At 48.0% G+C, this 19,147-nt stretch overlaps 1 protein-coding gene across 8 annotated transcripts; it reads left to right on the top strand.

Moving 5' to 3' along the window:
* Positions 1–2,087: 2,087 nt before the first annotated feature.
* Positions 2,088–19,109, top strand: SLC16A11 (solute carrier family 16 member 11). Of its 8 annotated transcripts, XM_033423066.2 has the most exons (6): positions 2,088–2,781; positions 15,744–15,891; positions 16,473–17,397; positions 17,666–17,809; positions 17,974–18,741; positions 18,829–19,109. In XM_033423066.2, the coding sequence occupies exons 3-6, from the start codon at positions 17,124–17,126 to the stop codon at positions 19,056–19,058; spliced, it is 1,416 nt and encodes a 471-aa protein (XP_033278957.1). In that variant the 5' UTR covers positions 2,088–2,781; positions 15,744–15,891; positions 16,473–17,123; the 3' UTR covers positions 19,059–19,109. The 8 variants fall into 8 exon arrangements, with proteins under 8 accessions (XP_033278957.1, XP_033278958.1, XP_049558636.1 ...); XM_033423067.2 differs by lacking the exon at positions 15,744–15,891; XM_049702679.1 differs by lacking the exons at positions 2,088–2,781; positions 15,744–15,891 and having other exon boundaries at positions 16,485–16,618; positions 17,190–17,397.
* Positions 19,110–19,147: the final 38 nt, after the last annotated feature.

Here is a 19,147-nt window from a genome sequence, read left to right as displayed (position 1 = left end):
CCTTGTTGATTGCATTGTTTGCAAATATTTTCTCCCATTCCATAAGCTGTCTTTTCATTTGTTGATGGTTTCCTTTGTTGTGCAAAAGCTTTTAAGTTTGATTAGGTCCCATTTGTTTATTTTTGCTTTTATTTCTTTTGCCTTGGGAGACTGATATAAGAAAACAGTGCTACCATTTATGTCCAATAATGCTTTTTTTTTTTTTTTTTTTTTGCGGTACGCGGGCCTCTCACCGTTGTGGCCTCTCCCGTTGCGGAGCACAGGCTCCGGACGCGCGGGCTCAGTGGCCATGGCTCACGGGCCCAGCCGCTCTGCGGCATGTGGGATCCTCCCGGACCGGGGCACGAACCCATGTACCCTGCATCGGCAGGTGGACTCTCAATCACTGCACCACTAGGTAAGCCCCAGGGTTTTTTTTTTTTTAATTAAAAAAAATTCGACAAATAAATGACACTGAAAAATATCTAATTAGAAATTTCCAAAGATCTAGAGCATAAAGTTATTTACAACACAGATTTGTTTGAAAACAAACGACAGGCAGCAATGGAGGGTGGATTAACATTTTGGGTTGGGAATGAAAATCATGCCATAAATGCATATTTAATGATTAACAAAGGAAGTCGTGATCTGTGTTAATAAAGCACATTATAACCTAAAAAAAAAAAGAAAGAAATTCTCCCAACTTGCACAAGCTCTCCAAGTTTGGAATAAGTGAGTCAAGGTCACATGATAATGGTCACCCCCACAGCAAAGACAAAATCAAACAATTCCAGCCTGGTTGGGAGAGGACTGGGGTGTGATGGTGTCACAGGTGCCACAAAGGAGAGACTGTCCCAGCTCTGAAAAGTCAGAATGCTTGGAGTGGGGTTGACTTAGATGAGGGTGGGCAATTTGTGACAGGTTCTGAATATTAAGAATATCAATATCGAGGGACTTCCCTGGTTGCGCAATGGTTAGGAATCCGCCTGCCAATGCAGGGGACACGGGTTCGAGCCCTGCTCCGGGAAGATCCCACATGCTGTGGAGCATCTAAGCCCATGTGCCACAACTACGAGCCTGCGCTCTAGAGCTTGCGAGCCACAACTATTGAGCCCGTGTGCCTAGAGCCCATGCTCTGCAACAAGAGAAGCCACCGCAGTAAGTCCACGCACCACAAGGAAGAGTAGCTCCTGCTCGCAGCAACTAGAGAAAGCCTGCACGCCAACGAATACCCAACGCAGCCAAAAAATAATAAATAAATAAGTTTATTTAAAAAAAAAAAAGAATATCAATATCCAGAAAGGGTGCAGGGACTGGAAGGAAGCACAATGAATCTGGCATAGCCGACGCATTGCAAATTGAATTTGCAAGCCGAGACTTGCAAATTGAACAAAAAGTGTTATATAAAAGCTACATTTTCACAAATTAAAACAACAACAACAACAACCTGAATTTTCTTCTGTCTGGCATGAATATATTTTAAAAGAAGACTGTTCCCTAATTTTAGGAAACTTCCCAGGCTGGCTCTCTAATTATGCAAACAAACCCTCTGTTATTCAAAGTTATACAAGAGTCTCTTCTGAAAAAGGACTTTGGTCCAAAGGAGATAAAAGTGCTCTTGGGTGATCATGTAAGCTTTTCTATGTTGATTCTGGAAACAGAGTCTTAAGTAAGCAGAGGACGAGACTGAGGAAGGGCTTGTATGACATGTGTTTGTCTGGACTTGTTTGAATCCCTGTTGGAGTCCTATATTGAAAGGACTCTGGTTATAAACTACAGAATATCTCTGGGTTTAGGTAATGCCAAAAGACCATTCATTACACAAGGGTGTCTCACACAGCCTGTTATGGGTTGAATTGTGTCCTCCAAAAAGATGAGTTGAAGTCCTAACCCCCAGTACCTGTGACTGTGACCTTATTCAGAAATAAGATGGTTGCAGACGTAATTAGTTGAAATGAGGTCATATTAGAGTAAGGCGGATCTTTACTTCAGTATGGTGAGTGTCCTTATAAGGAGAGAAGAGACACATGGGAGAAAACCATGTGATCACGGAAGCCGATTAAAGGGTGGCAACTGCAAGCCAGGGAAGGTCAAGGATTGAGGCATGAGAAGTTAGGCAGGTGCAAGGAAGAGTCATCCCCTAAAGGTTTCAGAGGGAGCATAACCTTGCTGGTGCCTTCATTTCAGACTTCTAGCCTTCAGAACTGTGAGACAATGCATTTCTGTTGTTTTTGCAGCAGCACTCTGTTAAGGCAGCCAGCCATACCTAGGAAACCAACAGGTGACTCTAGGGCAGGGAAGTGGCTAAAGCCCTGAGATAGACTGGAAAGGGGACCTGGAACCTCGAGAGACTCTTTCCTTTCCACCATCCACTTCAGTCCTCTTTCTCACTGCAGACTATAATTCTCTGTTCTTTAGCCAACACTTCCCGTGATCATTTCTTGCTTCTTCCTTTGTTCAGGTATACAGGTGTGGGGCACAAACCAGTCTGGGGTAGCCCCTCCCTTCTTCACTACCAAGGGCTGAGTTATGACTGGTTTAAGCTTATTAGGGCATGCCCACTCTTTTGTCTGTGATTGGTTTAGGGTTAGACATGTGACTCAGTTTTGGCCAATGACATTTGAGGAGCTGGAAACCTTCTGGGGCTTCTGTGCAAGATTTTCTTCCCTGGTTAAAAAAAAAAGAAAGAAAGAAAGCTGTCTAGGGAGGACCCCTGCTTGTTGCCTTCCTGCTGTGGATGGTTCCTTGTTGAGGACATGATGTTTGGAGCGGTGGCAGCAGTCATATGACTATGAAGGGAAGGTCAGGAGTAAGGAGTTACTTAACTGCCGGAGCAGCGTGAACCTACAGTGACTCCTTGGGGGAAGGCAGAGAGCTGGGTGATTAGTGGATCTAATACTGGCTAAATGTTGTGCACTAAGGTGCTCTCCACATCCCGCTTCTCATCTGGAATGAAAACGTATACTTCTTAGAGTTAACCTACTTGTAGGTTTGGGGAAAAAGGACAAGAATCTGAACAGAATCTGAAGAAAATGTATGACTCATTGGATGGAAAGGAAGATAAATGCCTCTAGTTGTACTCCCAGAATTGTTAGGATTTGAAATGTCAGAATGAGTCATAACTGGTCATGTTTTGTAAGTGAAAAAGCAATCCCATTGTGTATTATTCACATGGTGCATGATTACTTCATGGAGGTGGATGGGAACAGTCTATTGCCCTTTAGTAGAATGGTTTCAGAATGAGAAAAGAAAACCATTAAGTAAATCAGGATAAGCAGTGCACGATGCTCCTAATTCCACCACTTTTCCATAGATCGATTTGCACTACCTGAGAATAAGGGGCAGACACCTCTCCCTGCTGTACACAGAGGCATAGCCGCTACCGCCTAAAATTAGCCAATCAGAAGTTAACACATAAACTCTCCAGTTTCATATCTTGACTGTGGTGAACTGTGACTAGGAATGGAGTAACTCTGTCCCAGAAGGTCATAAGGAACAGAATGCTTATATAAACTAAACTGCCAGGGGCTTCCCTGGTGGCGCAGTGGTTGAGAGTCCGCCTGCCGATGCAGGGGACACGGGTTCGTGCCCCGGTCTGGGAAGATCCCACATGCCGCGGAGCGGCTGGGCCCGTGAGCCATGGCCGCTGAGCCTGCGCGTCCGGAGCCTGTGCTCCGCAACGGGAGAGGCCACAACAGTGAGAGGCTCACATACCGCAAAAAAAAAAAAAAAAAAAAAAAAACTAAACTGCCTTAGACCTCTGTAAGAAATTATATGGACAGCAGTTGCAGATAACTGAAAAATATTGTTCCCTTCTGTCAGCAAAACTGTTGAGCTCTACTCTGCTGAAGTCCTCATCGGGTTCTATTGAAGCAGCAGATGGACAGGACTGAATGGGAAGTGAAGTCCTTTGCATTATACTCCCCTGACCACTCACATTAATCCTGAGACCTTTACCAGTTCACTGACCACCAATCACAGCCAATCCTGAGGTGGAGGCAGGTCTATACTTCTCAACATAAGGGACTGGAATGAACTCCCTCTTGCCTTTGCTGTCCTCATTCCACCACTGCTCTTCAGACTTTTCTTGGATTTTCAGGATGTCTCTTTTCTTAAAGTCAAAGAGAGGTTGGATAACACATCCTCTGGCTCTTCCTGCCTGAGAATCACTCCACTTCCCTGCCTGGCCTTGGGAACTGGTTTTATCGATGTTGTAGTGTCTAAATAGTACATTTTGTAGAATTCCAGTAAAGTAGGCAATGAATCAAACTTCTGATCTTCTGTTTGGAATCTGAGGTGACTCAGCTCAGTTACTCGGCTCCTCCAAGTGGAAGTCGCCTACCTTGGCCATCTCTGCACCCACGTGCTGAGACTCAGTAGCCGTGTGCATCCCCACCAGCCCCAGCATCGACACCACAGTGGACCAGCTGGTGTCTCAGCCTCACTGTTGTGCCTGAAATGGCAGTAGCAGCTGTGAGCACTCGCCACTGGAAGTCTCTCTAGTCATTTGATCATTTTTTCTTCATAATTTTTTTCATATTCATATTTTCAGACTCTCTTCTACGTATTTAAACATATTAGATATATTCATTTTGTATTTTTTCAATATTCCAACATCTAAACATAAAGTTCTATTCTGCTATTTGATATTTCCACTGACTGTCATTCCAGATGCCCTATTTTTTCGTTTGTGTTTTGTTTTGGTTTTTACACTATAAGCTCTTAGTTTTTGAGACTTTGTCTCTCAAGATTCTTTCGGGTCTGGTCTGGTGGTATATTCCTCCAGAGAGGATTTGTGTTTGCTTCTGCCAGGTGCCTAAAGTCCTTCCAAGCTGAGACTACTTTAAATAAATCACTCAGCTGGATGTTTCTTGAAACTCAAATGCCGTGTGTATTTGTGCCCTGATCCTGCTTGAGGACAAGCTTGTGGTTATGAATTTTTATGAGAGTCTTCTTTCATTCTCTGGAAGACCAGCTTTCTTCTTGTCTTTGTCAACTGGAGAAAAAAAAAAAAAAAAAAAAAAAAAGCACAACCTGGGGAATTCCCTGGTGGTCCCGTGGTTAGGACTCTGCACTTTCACTGCTGAGGGTGCTGGTTCAATCCCTGGTTGGGGAACTAAGATCTCACCAACGGGGTGGTGTGGCCAAAAAAAAAAAAAATCAGCACAACCTAAAGTTGAGAATTATGTTTTATTTGGCAGGCTTTCTGAGGACTTCATGCCTGGGAGACAGCCTCTCAGATAGCGCTGAGGGGCTACTCTGAAGAGGTAAGGGAGGAGCCAGGATATACAGAAGTTTCATAACAAAACCCAGGTAGTCAGAATATCAGAAGATTACTGTTAATGAAAGAAAACCAGACATCTCAAGTTAATGAATTTAGCACTTGTCTATGTATGAGAAGATGGAAAAGTCTGGGCTCATTGAAATCATTCCTTTGATATGTACCTCAGCTGTCAGGGGCCAGTATCCTGTGTTTTCCCATCCTGAGACTCCTCAGGGTGCACCGTTAGAGGGGGGCTGCAGTGGCCGATGGCTTGATGGCGGGCATCCTGTTTCCATCCTGAGTGCCCTCAGCGCTCACTGCAGGGGGCAACTGTAAAGTGATGGCTTGAGGGCTGCACCATCCTTTGTTTACTGAAATGGCAGGCGATATTTTTCACTCACATCTTTTCTGTGGTCCTTCCTGAGGCTGCTATTATGATCTGACTCCCCACCTCACGTGGGCCCAAGTCTTCGACACTGGCCACTCACACAGGTGTTCCGTTTGAAACTCCACGTTACATTCAGCTTTAGGGTTATCTGCTTAACCCTTGCTTACAGCTCTGGATTTATTATGCTCAGCTGTAAGAACCTCTCTTATTTTCTTTCTAGCTAAGACACTAATTTAAAAGGAATTAAAAGATGTTTTTATCTAGCACTTTTAGGTATTCTGTAGTAGGAGTTTAGCTGCCCTACTGCTAAAAAAAGAACTTAAAGCTCCTGTTTTCATTTATCCATCTTGTATCCAGCCACCTTGCCAAAGTTTCTTATTAATTCTGAAAATGTTTTATGCTAGAGCCTGTTGTGTCTTCTAGGTACTCAGTCTGATCAGTATTTACTCTCTTTTTTGTGCCTGCTAAAACCTTTATACACCGTTGGGTAATAATGGTGATAACGCTTTTTAATGAAATAGATTTAACGATTTTCTCTTTAGAATAACTGCTTCTTTTTGGAGAAATGGACTTTATTAAATTTAAGAAGTTTCCTTATATTTCTATTTTACTTAGAGTTTAAAAAGAAAAGAAAATGGCTGCTGAAGCACATCCAATGTCTTCTTAGAATTTATCGGTGTGATGCTACATCCAATTTGTAACCACGCTGTGCCTATTCATGCTTCACTCATTCACCCCTCTAGCAGGCTGAAGCTGAGGATACAAAGAGAGAAAGAGAGAGAGAGAGAGAGAGAGCTCTGAAGATATGATTTTCAGGCTGGATTCAAATGATTATGGCCCTTGTGCTCTTGGCTAAGGAGTCTTGAGTTTGTCCTGAGGGCAGTAGGAGCCTTTGTGGGTAGATCAGACTTGAATTTTGAAAAAAAATCACTGCTGCAGTGAAGAGAATGAATTGCTGGTGGCTGGAAGACCAGTTAGGATGTGGGTTCCATCGTTGAGACTGGGGGAGGCGAGACACGCTTTTATCTGTTGCTGCTATATCGATGCCCACTTCATGACAGACATTATGTTAGATCCTTTCCACGGAGTATAGGTGTTTCTTCCTGCTCCTTGTGTATATGTGTGGTGGAGGGAGGAGTTTGTGGTAATCATCAGAGGGAACAAATCACATTAATAATAACAAACAAAAAATCCCCATTAGTGTCCCAGGAATAGTAATAGGAATTACTCCTCCAGAGGAATAGCCCCTCCAGAGTAATCTTTGGCTTTCCGACCTCCCCAGGTCCCTTCAGGCACCAACAGGGAGTTCATAGATGGTTTAGCCAACACTCTTGGTTTCCTATGCAACAATGATTCTTTTTTCTCCTTCCTAACTGACCCTAAATGGTGTTTAGGAATCCACCCTACAGCATACAGTCATGTGCTTCAGGTGAATCCAGCTCCAGGATGAGAATGTCAGTTGTGGTGGTCCTATCCCCCTTGCCAATGGCTGGTTTAATCATGAGCATGGGATACAAATCTGGCCACAGATGAGGGGCTATCTGCTGGGGGCTGTAGGGAAAGATTTCTTTACTACTAAGGGGGACACACTGGAAGAGTTGTGCTCATTTTTCTCCGCAATATGGTCATGGCTGGCTGCCATATCTAAAACTGGTGAAGCCATGTTGCAACCTTAAGAGGAAAAAACTAAAACCCTGAGGGTGACAGACTGAAAACATAGGAAGAATCTGATTCCTTGATGATGATTAGCTAGCTTTGGGTATTCCTACCTCTAGTTTTATTGATACATGAGATAATATACTTTGTTATTATTCAAGCCAAGTTGAGTTGAACTCTTCTTACTTAACTTTAATTAAGAAACATAACTAACAGAGATGGTTTGTGCTGCCAGTGAGCACACTGCATATGCTCTCCAGAAGGGCTTATGACGCGCAGCCAGCAATGATCTTCCCTTCCCTCTGGGGCTGGTACTGTTACCAAGCCCAAGCTCACTCTGCTCGCCGCATGACAGGCCAATGAATCAGAGATGAAGTGTTGAGGCAAGGAAGACGACTTTATTCGGAAAGCCTGCAGACCGAGAAGACGGCAGACTAGTGTCTCTGAAAAACCGTCTTACCGGGGTCTGCATGCCAGTTTCTTTTATAGAATCAGAGAGGGAGAGGCGGTGAAGAAGTCAGTCTTGCAAAACATCTCCTAGAATGACCAGCCTCGGTGAGGGTATGTGTTAGTTTCTTTTTTCTTGCAGCCATTCACAGGTGGGCAGGGTTCCCTGAGGCAGGCGGTTATGTATGATTATAATAACAAAAGCAATGAGAAGCAAAGGTTAAAGTCAAAGAAACAGATCCAACGTGGAATCCGATTTAGCTCTTCTCCGTTACAGTACTACCAGGAACTGCTATCCACTGAGCTTTCTTGGCACTGCCACTTCTCGTCAGCATCCCCAATACCAAATGGCATTATGGGAAGTTGGACCCCTAACTGGAGACAAAGCCGAAGGTGAAAGTGAGAGAGACCATCAGAGACTGGAGGGGTAACAGAGTGTCAAGGAGGTGTATGTATTGTGTAGGGTAGCAATGGTCAGGGGAGGCACAGGCTGCTCAAGGGTCCAGCAGGTCAGCGCCGAAATGGATAATTAGCTTTGGGAGGGACTAGGAAGACAGCTTCCTTAATAAAACCAAGTTCGAAACTCCATGGATTAGCCCAGGGAGGAGAAGCACTAAAACTGGGCAGCAATTCTCTGGTCCAAGTTTTCCCTTCTCCTTGGGGCTCTTTTAGCTCTGCCTCCATCCTGAAAGCCCAGGTGTACATGGTTCCTCTCATTGTTGTGGCCTAAGGCTGCACACAACACTCTCCTTTGGTTCACCAGCCCAGGTGAACTGGCATGGAACTTTCCTAAAGACTTAAGCAAACCCTCAGGGATCAAAAGCTCTCCTGCAGGGCCTCTCCGGTGGTGCAGTGGTTAAGAATCTGCCTGCCAATGCAGGAGACACGGGTTCGAGCCCTGGTCCGTGAAGATCCCACATGCCGCGGAGCAACTAACCCCATGCGCCACAACTACTGAGCCTGTGCTCTAGAGCCCACGAGCCACAACTACTGAAGCCCACGTGCCTAGAGCCCATGCTCCGCAAGAGAAGCCCCCGCAATGAGAAGCCCACGCACCGCAACAGAGTAGCCCCCGCTCGCCGCAACTAGAGAAAGCCCGCGCTCAGCAACAAAGACCCAATGCAGCCAAAAATAAATTAATAAATAAAATAAAATTTTAAAAAAGACACTCCTCAGCTTCCCTGGTGGCGCAGTGGTTGAGAGTCCGCCTGCCGATGCGGGGGACACGGGTTCGTGCCCCGGTCCGGGAAGATCCCACATGCTGCGGAGCGGCTGGGCCCGTGAGCCATGGCCACTGAGCCTGCGCGTCCGGAGCCTGTGCTCCGCAATGGGAGAGGCCACAACAGTGAGAGGCCTGCGTACCGCAAAAAAAAAGAAAAAAAGATGCTCCTGCAAGGCAGCTGGTCAACCAGCTGCCCTCACCTTTCTTTAGGCCTACTCAGATGTGACTTCCCTCCAGGCCAGACCCTGCCACCACACTCTTCAAACTACACAGTAGGCATCAGACTCACAGACTTGCTTTAAACCAGGATCAGTCCCACTGTGAGAGACTCCTGGTTGTGAATCAAGAAAGAGATATGATCAGAGTTTGAGACAAAGGTGGGTAAAGCTGGGTAAAGCTATTTGTCTGAATGAGATAGAGGAAAGGAACCCTTAGGAAGAAAGGCTACCTAGCATGTAGCCTTTAAGCATGATTTAAAATGCTTTGAAAGTAGGGGAGAAGGCTTTGCAGAGGAAATGACATTGAAGTGCAGGCAGGGGCAAAGGAGATTCAAGGCAGACAAGCAGAACTCTGTTCAAAAGCAAGGGAACTGAAAGGCAAAAGACCCACCCTGTGCACAGACAAGAAGAGGTCTGTGGTAACAGGAGCCAGTCACAGCCTCTTTAGTTCACAAACCCTCGAAGGAACAAAGATCATACAACGGAGAAAGGACAGGACAATAAATGGCATTAGGAAAACTGGATAGCCACATGCAAAAGAATGAAACTAGACTACTATCTTACACCATGCACAAAAATTAACTCAAAATGGATTAAAGACTTGAATGTAAAACATGAAACCATAAAATTCCTAGAAGAACACATAGGCAGTAACCTATTGACATCAGTCTTAGCAGTGTTTTTGGGGATCTGACTCCAAAGGCAAGGGAAACAATAGCAAAAATAAGCAAATGGGACTACATCAAACTAAAAAGTTCCTGCCCAGCAAAGGAAACCATCATCAAAATGAAAAGGCAACCTACTGAATGGGAAAAAGTATTTGCAAATCATATATCCAATAAAGGGTTAATACCCCAAATATATAAATAACTCATACACTCAACAACAAACAACCCAATTAAAAAATGGGCAGAGGATCTGAATAGACATGCAGATGGCCAACAGTCACATGAAAAGATGTTCAACATCACTAATTGTTAGGGAAATGCAAACCAAAACCACAATGAGACATCACCTCACACTGTTAGAATGGCTGTTATCAAAAAGACAAGAAATAATAAGTGTTGGCGAGGATATGGAGAAAAGGGAACCCTCATACATTATTGGTGGGACTGTAAATTGGTGCAACCACTATAGAAAATAGTATGGAGATTCCTCAAAAAATTAAGTATAGAACTACCATATGATCCAGCTATTCCACTTCTGGTATTTATCTGAAGAACACGAAAACACTAATTCGAAAAGATATATGCACCCCTATGTTCACTGTAGCGTTATTTACAATAGCCAAGATATGGAAACAACCTATGTGTCCATCGATGGATGAATGCATAAAGAACATGTGGTATACGCACAATAGAATATTACTCAGCCATAAAAAAGAATGATATCTTGCCATTTGGGACAACATGGAAGTGAAATAAGACTGAGAAAGACGAATACCATATGATATCATATGTGTAATCTAAAAAAGCAAAGCATGACTTCCCTGGTGGCAGTGCTTAAGAATCCGCCTGCCAATGCAGGGGACACGGGTTCCATCCCTGGTTGGGGAAGATCCCACATGCTGCAGAGCAACTAAGCCTGTGCGCCACAACTACTGAGGCTGCACTCTAGAGCCCGCAAGCCGCAACTACTGAAGCCCGCATGCCTAGAGCCCATGCTCCGCAACAACAGAAGCCACTGCAATGAGAAGCCTGTGCACCATAATGAAGAGTAGCCCCTGCTCTCCACAAGTAGAGAATGCCCACGTGCAGCAAGGAAGACCCAACGCAGCCATAAGTAAAAATAAAAGTAAAGCAAAGCAAATGAATAAACTAAATGAAAAAACAGAAACAAATTCATAGATACAGAGAACAAGATTAGCAGTTATCAGAGGAAAAGGGGGTTGGGGGTGGGTGCAGGGGGTCAACTGTATGGTGATGGATGGTAATTAGACTTGTGGTGGGGATCACTTTGTAGTGTATACAGATGTTGAATCATAATGTTGTACACCGGAAACATTTATATATATATAGTATACCTGTAAACCTGAAACACACATATGTATGTGTACAGATGTACAGGTGTATATATATAGTACCACAAAGGGGAAAAGACAGATGTCATCACTGGCCCCTTCTGGTGTGACTCCCCCTCTCAGATCCAGACATAGGAGCACAGGGAACTAGAATAGAGATTAGACGAGAGTAGAGGTGAAGGGGTGACTGTCTGTGGCCAGAAAATGGGAGGAAATGAAATGGATGGGAAACTGCATTTGTATAATTCCTACCATGTGCCTGCCTGCGGTTGTGCTGGTCCTTTCCAAGCTTTATTTCTTTGAAGTCTCACCAACAATGCTTTGAAGTATTACCACCTTTTAATAGATACCTAGAAAACGTTGGATTTGGGAATCAAGAACCATGTTTTTCACAATTCACCATGTCCAAGTTGTTTTTGCAGGATGCACACACCCTGCTGCCTCAGTTTGAATCCCATTCCCATCCTGATGACCAGTTTTTAGTGGACACTTTGGGCTGTCTCGCATCTAAAACCCTTCCTTTGTTTGAGAAATTCCTGTGATGATGATGATGATTCCGCTTTACTGGGGTATGATTGACATGTTCCACCTTATTATTTTGGATGGGAAGCAGAACCCATGTACCTGTCAACACTGAAAACACCAGGTACTCACTCTCCTGGTGTCCCTTCCAGCTATGATAAGAGCACATGACCAAGGCTCAGGTGGTCAGAAGCACGACCCTGGACTTGAGTTTGGAGCTAGAAATGAATGAGACAGAGAAGATATTTTCAACTGTTGACCATCAAGTAAGGCCATCAAGCCATCAGCCACTACAACTGCCTGGACTGTGCACCCTCAGGGGATACAGGATGGAAGAAAACAGGATACCAGTCCTAGAAAGTTAAGGAGCATATCAAAAGAATGATTTCAGTGAGCCCAGACTCTTGCATCTTCCCATACACAGAAAGTGCTAAATTCATTAACTTGAGATGTCTTTTTTTTCTTTAGTTAGCAGTAATTTTTGAAGTTCTGACCACCTGGTTTTTGTTGCAAAAACTGTGTATCCTGGTTCCTCCCTTACCTCTTTGGAACAGTCCCTCAGAGCGATCTGAGGGGCTGTCTCCTGGACTTAAGTCCTCAGTTTATCCACCAAAAGAAAAGATAATTCTCAAAACAAACAAACAAACAGGATGTTTCTGAGCAGCAGCAGCACTTTCTAGGTCCAGTGGCTGCAAAAGACCGGCAGCGACATCTAGTGTCCGATGGGCGACAGCAGTGGCCGTGGCCCCTCGTTTAGACTTGTGGCCGGTCTGTGTTCCTGCCAAACCTAGTTCTGTAGTCTTCCTGGTAATTCTGAGTGTTACCCACTATCCTGTAATCAATCGTTTCTCTCCTTAGGTAAGTCAGAGTTGGTGCCTGTGGCTTACAACTAAGGACTTTGACACACATGTTGGGCAAAGTCCCAGAAGCAGAAAATGCTTGAATAAGACATATTTGGATCTTTAAACAGACCGGGCGCAAAGACTTTAGCTAGGTGCTCCTCCGCCATCCTGATCTCCTGTCCTGGAGGCTGGGCTGTCCAGAGAGATGCAAAAGCCAGACGCTCCAGATCTTCAGCAGGTGGTGGGGCTGGGGAGGTGGGGGGCGGGAGGGTGACAGAGGGAAGGGATTGGGGACTGGATTGAAGAAGCACCAGAGACAAACTTGGTAGAGGGGCTCAGAGAGGAGTAACGTGGGGTTGGGACTCCCGTCCCATCCTAGGTCTTGGCCCCAACCTAGCTCCAGCCTCAGCTCTGTCTCATCTGTGCCAACTTCAAGCCCACCACCAGCCTCCCCTGGCCTCAGACTCAGCAACCACTTACCCAGCCCCAGCCCCAGCACAAGGTTCAGGGGACCTGGTTCAGTTCCCCATTCAGGTGTGGTCATTCCAAGCAAATTTGTTCTCTGCACATCCTAAGCCCCACTGAGTGGGCGCTTTCATCTTCCTGTTTCATGACCCACCCCCATTACAGAGTGTCTCAGCAGATGTGCTCCCCTGGCCTGAACCACAAGCCCTGACCTTTGTGTCCTAGGGCCCCTTCCTGGGTCATGGTCTTCTTCCACTTTGATGTCTATGCTGACTTCCCATAGAAGCCACCCAGAGGTGGCTTCTGCCCAGAGGAGGACTTGGGAAGAAAAACTTAAATAATTTATCTAGTCATTTAAAGCATAACTTTCCTATGAAGATATGCATCAATGATTACGAAGCAGGATGCAAAATTTTCAATGTAAAACAAGATAGTTCAAAGAAACGTCCCCTGCACAAAAGGTCTACACCCCAGACTCTCCTGACCCTTCTGATTCTGGTATGAGTCCTCTCCCCTCTGTGATCAGCTTCCAGTATTAGTGGATATTAGTGACTGCTGCATCAGGGGTAATTTTGAGAAGAATCAGTCCCCGGGAAAACATCTAAATTCCTTGGCCTGGCCTTTCATGATGGGACCCTCTGCCCCAGCAGCTTCGTCCTACTTTATTCTCCTACACACTCCCTGTTCTCCACACAGCGGCTATTTACAGCTCCCCAAACAATAAACAATGTGCCAAGCTGGTTCATGCCTTTGTGATTTTCCACAGGCAGTTCCCTTTGCCTGGAATGCCCCTGCCCACACAGCCATCTGGCAAACTCCTACTCATCCTTCAAGACCCAGCTCAAAGAGCTCCTCTTCTGTGAAGCCTTCCCAGCAGGCCCAAGCAGAATGAGTCAATTCCTCCCATGCACCACTCTATGGTGTCTGCGTCCCTTTCGTTGTGTTGAGATGTCTTTATTTCACTTTTTCTCTTAATTTGATTGTGGGGGCTTGGAGGGGAGAGACTGTAGCATTCATAGTTGTATCCCTAGCCCTAAGCAGAGCATCTGGCATGGTAGGTGTCTATAAATATTTTGTATGAGGAAGCGAATGAACAAAACTTATTTTGACTCCTTTTCTTCTCATTTGTTTTCAGAGTTGAGATAGGGAGACCAGCATTTTCTCCTAAACTTTGGAAAATGCTAAGAAAACCACTCACTACTAAGAGAAAAAATCCATTTAACCTCTCTTTGTAGCCATTCACGTCTTATAAAGCTGTGTAGTTCTACTGAGAACTCACCAGACCAATGTGGTTCTTTAACCTTGAGGCATCAGTAGGTGTAGCCAGTGGGGAAGGGGCAGGGGTGCAAGAGGGGCTGACATATATCATGTTCCAGGCACTGTTCTAAGTCCCTTATTCATACATGTATACACAGTGTCTCATTTTATTCCCATAGCAATCCTATCAGGTAGCTACTATTATTATCCCCATTTTAAAGATGAAGAAATCGAGGCACAGAGAGGTTGAATAACTTGCTTACAGTAATACAGCTAATAAGTGGCAAAGATGGGCTTCAAACCCACGAAGTCTAGCTTGGGAATTCATTCTCCCAACCTCACTGCTATATTTGCTTGTTGACTGAGAAAAATGCACAACCTAAAAGTTGAGAGTCATGTTTTATTCAGCAGACGAAACTGAGGACTTAAGCCCGGGACACAGTATGGCAGATAACTCAGAGATTGCTCCGAAGAGGCAAGGGGCGGAGCCAGGATATCCAGGAGTTTTTGCAACAAAGACCAGGTAGTCGGAACATCAAAAGATTAACGTCAATGAAAGAAAACCAGATATCTTAAGGAATTTAGCACTTTTCCATGTATGGGAAGATGCAAGAGTCTGGGCTCACTGAAATCATTCCTTTGATATGCACCTCAGCCATCTGGGGCCAGTATCCTGGGCTTTCTCATCCTGAGTCTCCTCAGGGTGCACTGTTGGGGGTGGAGGGCTGCAGTGTCTGATGGTTTGATAGGGGGCATCCTGTTTCCATCGTGAGTTCCCTCAGGGCTCACTGTTGGCTAAGAATACAGGGAACATGAGGTAGAAGATAAACGTGCCCTTTCGCAGCCAATCACCGTAGCCCCAGGCTCTGGGATGCCCTGTTGGTTCATAAGTATCCTGCCTGTAAAGGTCCTCAGTGTCACTCCCAGACCCTGAGGACCCAGTCTCCTGTTTGACTGCCCTGCATTTCTACTTCACCAGGGAGAGGGAGTGATTTGTTTCACTTGGCCTCATTCAGCTTGGAGCAGAGTCCTCACCGGCCATGTCGGGACGTGGGCTCCGTGCCTTCCCCCTGGCTGAGGACGTGCTGCCTCTGTCTCCCAGGTGCCTTTCACAACAGCACACCCAGCTAGGGAAGCTGGTGAGACCACCTTCCCAGGGTGTGTGTGTCAGGGCTCCTGTACCCCATCCAGGCCATTTCAAGCAAAGGGCATGACATATTCAAAACTTTAGGAGTGAGAAAAAGCTAGGCATGTCCATACAGGCGGCTGATGGAAGGGTGTAGGAGAGAGGGGAGGGAGATGGGATGGAAAGATAGTCTACCTTTGATTGTGAAAGGCCTTATACCCAAAGTAGAGAATTTTGTTGTTTTTTCTACCTCCTATAGGCAGTGGAGAGCCCTCGAAGATCATGTTGTTAGGTTTACAGTTTCACTGATTAAGAAGCTGTTTTTCTTTTATTTGTAGAAACGTTCTCAACCATTAGGAAACACTGCCACCATGTGGCTTTCGGATGTTGCATACGCCAAACTGTAAACTGCCAATTTCTCTGATACTGTTGGAAAATTAAATCAAAGAACACATCCCTTGATCAAACAGCTGAAGTAAATTAATGGTAAACTTAATCCTAATGTAAAAAGGAAAATTTTTTCAAGAAACCAATACCTGGGTTCAATTATCGGATTTCTTAACTTTGTTTTTAAAATTCTAATCTAACTCTTCAGCGATTCTGACCTCAAGAATCCTTTGTATTCCCAGTAACCCCTATCTCAGAATCATAAACTCTCTGGCTCTGCAAAGGCTCTACCATTTCCAGGTCAGTTTGGCATCAAACTGTCTCCAGGCCATTTCCCTCCATGGTGGCGGATTCTATTTCAGTCCTAGGTCTGTTCTTCTTGTATGGTTCCGCAGTTGGACAGACCCCAATTCAAATATTTCCACCATTTTTTTCTTTTTTAAGCTGAGTGATTTGGGCAAGTCACCTAACCTCCCTAAGTTTCAGTTACCTTATCTGTAAAATGGGAAGAACACCTTTTTCACAGGGTGATTGTGAAGATGAAAGATGACATGTGTACATGTCCCTGGCCCATCATAAGGAAGTCCTCTTCCTTCTCCTCCGTCCTTGAGGGCATATTATTGTTAAGCACGCAACATACACTCCGTGGAGGTGATTTAACATCCGAGAGCTTTTACCAGGTTCTCCAGCAACGTTCCCTGAGAACGAAAGTACTCATCCACTCAGGCTTTGGGAGGACTACCGCTATTTCCGTGCGTTGCCTACCGACGTTGGGCAGTCTGGAGATTGCAATCCACGCGTCTCCCGGGTGCACAGCCGGCGGCAGGTGCGTGGGCGTGGGCGTGGCGGCATTCATTCCTCACCCCTCCCTTCCCCGGGGTTGGGGGTGTAAGTGGATAATTCAATCCCCGTAGGGCTCGGCGTCTGGCCTCACCCGCGGCTCGGCGGATTGGCTGTCTCAGCTCGCCCCCGCCCTCCGTACCCCCCCCGTCCCAGGTGGCTCAGCCCCCCTGTGGAGCTCTCTGTTTACCTTGAGAGCCCGTCCAAGTTGGGCTCCATCTCTACATTTGCTCCCTCTGGGGCCCCGCCCGCCCCGGAAGCAGGGAGAAAAGCGGGCCGAGCCCTTCCTCTCCCCGCACCGCCCGGAGAGGTCGGGTAAGGGAGACGGGTGTGTGGGAGGGGGAGTCTCAGGCCTGGGGGATCCGGCTGTCATCCCGTCCCGGGATCGCGCGAACCCGGGAGTTCTGTCCCTAGGCTCCTCCGTCTCCGTCCTGTCGTGCTCAGGGTGACGTGCCCACCCTGGGCAAAGAGCCAGAAGCTGGATCTCAGGGATGCCCGGGTCCCTAAAGGAGGCACAGACCTGGAGACTTCTCTCACAGGTGGTCCCCCTCCTCCAGGCGGTGATGACCCCCAAGCCAGCCGGACCCCCGGACGGGGGCTGGGGCTGGGTGGTGGCGGCCGCAGCCTTCGCGGTGAATGGGCTCTCCTACGGACTGTTACGCTCCCTGGGCCTCGCCCTCCCTGACCTCGCGGAGCATTTTGACCGAAGCGCTCAGGACACTGCGTGGGTCAGCGCCCTGGCCCTGGCCGTGCAGCAGGCAGCCAGTGAGGGGGGGCCCCGAGGTGGGAGGCGGGAACCGGGGTGGAGGGGCCATGAGTGCAGTGGTGGGGGACACACCTGGTTGATTACCAGACAACGTAAGAAAGGTCGACCAGTGTACCTAAGTTCTAGAATATAGTGGGTCTTGAGGTCAAGGCGGAGGGGCTATTAGGCAGGGGGAGAAGTTTAGGCCAGGCAAACAACCAATGAGAAGTGTTGGAGCGAGTTTGGGGGTCCAGGAGCGTGTCTTCCGTTGACTCCGCCTCCTTCCAGGCCCAGTGGGCAGCGCCCTGAGCACCCGCTGGGGGGCGCGCCCCGTGGTGATGGTTGGGGGCGTCCTCACCTCGGTCGGCTTCGTCTTCTCGGCTTTCGCCCGCAGTCTGCTGCACCTCTACCTTGGCCTGGGCGTCCTTGCTGGTGAGGAGAGAGGGATTCCCGGGTTCTTCAGGGGTGATGGTGGAGATAGAGCGTGTCGGGAGCTGGAGGCCAAGGGCGCGAGGGCCTCCTGCGAGCAGCCGAGCTGGGATGGTGGCGGCAGGCATCCCCAGCTCCTGTCCTCACCCGGTCCTATCCATTCGCAGGCTCCGGCTGGGCCCTGGTATTCGCCCCTGCCCTCGGGACCCTCTCCCGTTACTTCTCCCGCCGTCGAGTCTTGGCCGTGGGGCTGGCACTCACGGGCAACGGGGCCTCCTCGCTGCTTCTGGCGCCCGCCTTGCAGCTCCTCCTCGATAATTTCGGCTGGCGGGGCGCCCTGCTCCTCCTTGGCTCCATTACCCTCCACCTCACCCCCTGTGGCGCCCTGCTGCGACCCCTGGCGCTCCCTGGAGACCCCCTGGGCCCACCCCGAAGCCCGCTAGCTGCCCTCGGCCTAGGTCTCTTCACACGCCGGGCCTTCTTAGTTTTTGCTCTAGGCACGGCCTTGGTGGGGGGCGGGTACTTCGTCCCCTACGTGCACCTGGCCCCTCACGCTTTAGATCGGGGCCTGGGGGGGTATGGGGCGGTGCTGGTGGTGACGGTGGCTGCCGTGGGGGACGCGGGCGCCCGGCTGCTCTGCGGGTGGCTGGCGGACCAGGGTTGGGTGCCCCTCCCGCGGTTGCTGGCGATGTTCGGGGCCCTGACAGGGTTAGGGCTGCTGGCGGTGGGTCTGGTGCCGGTGGTGGGGAACGAGGAGAGCTGGGGGGGCCCCCTGCTGGCCGCGGCTGGGGCCTACGGGCTGAGCGCCGGAAGTTACGCCCCGTTGGTTTTCGGCGTGCTCCCGGGGCTGGTGGGCGTCGGCGGTGTGGTGCAGGCCACCGGGCTGGTGATGATGCTGATGAGCCTGGGGGGGCTTCTGGGCCCTCCCCTGTCAGGTAAGGGCCTGAGCCAGCGGATCCGCTCGCACCCCTCCTCTGCACCTGGGCACGGAGGCCTCTGAGTTCCTTTCCCCCTCCTCTCAGGCTTCCTAAGGGATGAGACAGGAGACTTCACCGCCTCCTTCCTCGTGTGCAGCTCTTTCATCCTCTCTGGCAGCTTCATCTACATGGGGCTGCCCAGTGCGCTGCCCTCCTGCCGTCCAGCCTCACGTCCAGGCACCCCACCCCCTGAGAGGGGGGAGCTGCTCCCCAACCCTCAGTTTGCCCTGCTCCCCCCAGGAGGCCCTCACTCCACTCTGGACAGCACTTGTTGACCATTTTCTTGTTTGAGCCTCGCCCCCAATAAAGACTTTCTATCTGCTTTTGTTAGGCAATCTCCAATTGTTAGGCAATCTAGGATGCT

This window comes from Orcinus orca, chromosome 19 (genome assembly GCF_937001465.1).
Source record: "Orcinus orca chromosome 19, mOrcOrc1.1, whole genome shotgun sequence".
NCBI lineage: Eukaryota > Metazoa > Chordata > Mammalia > Artiodactyla > Delphinidae > Orcinus > Orcinus orca.
This window is presented reverse-complemented; position numbering and strand designations above follow the sequence as displayed.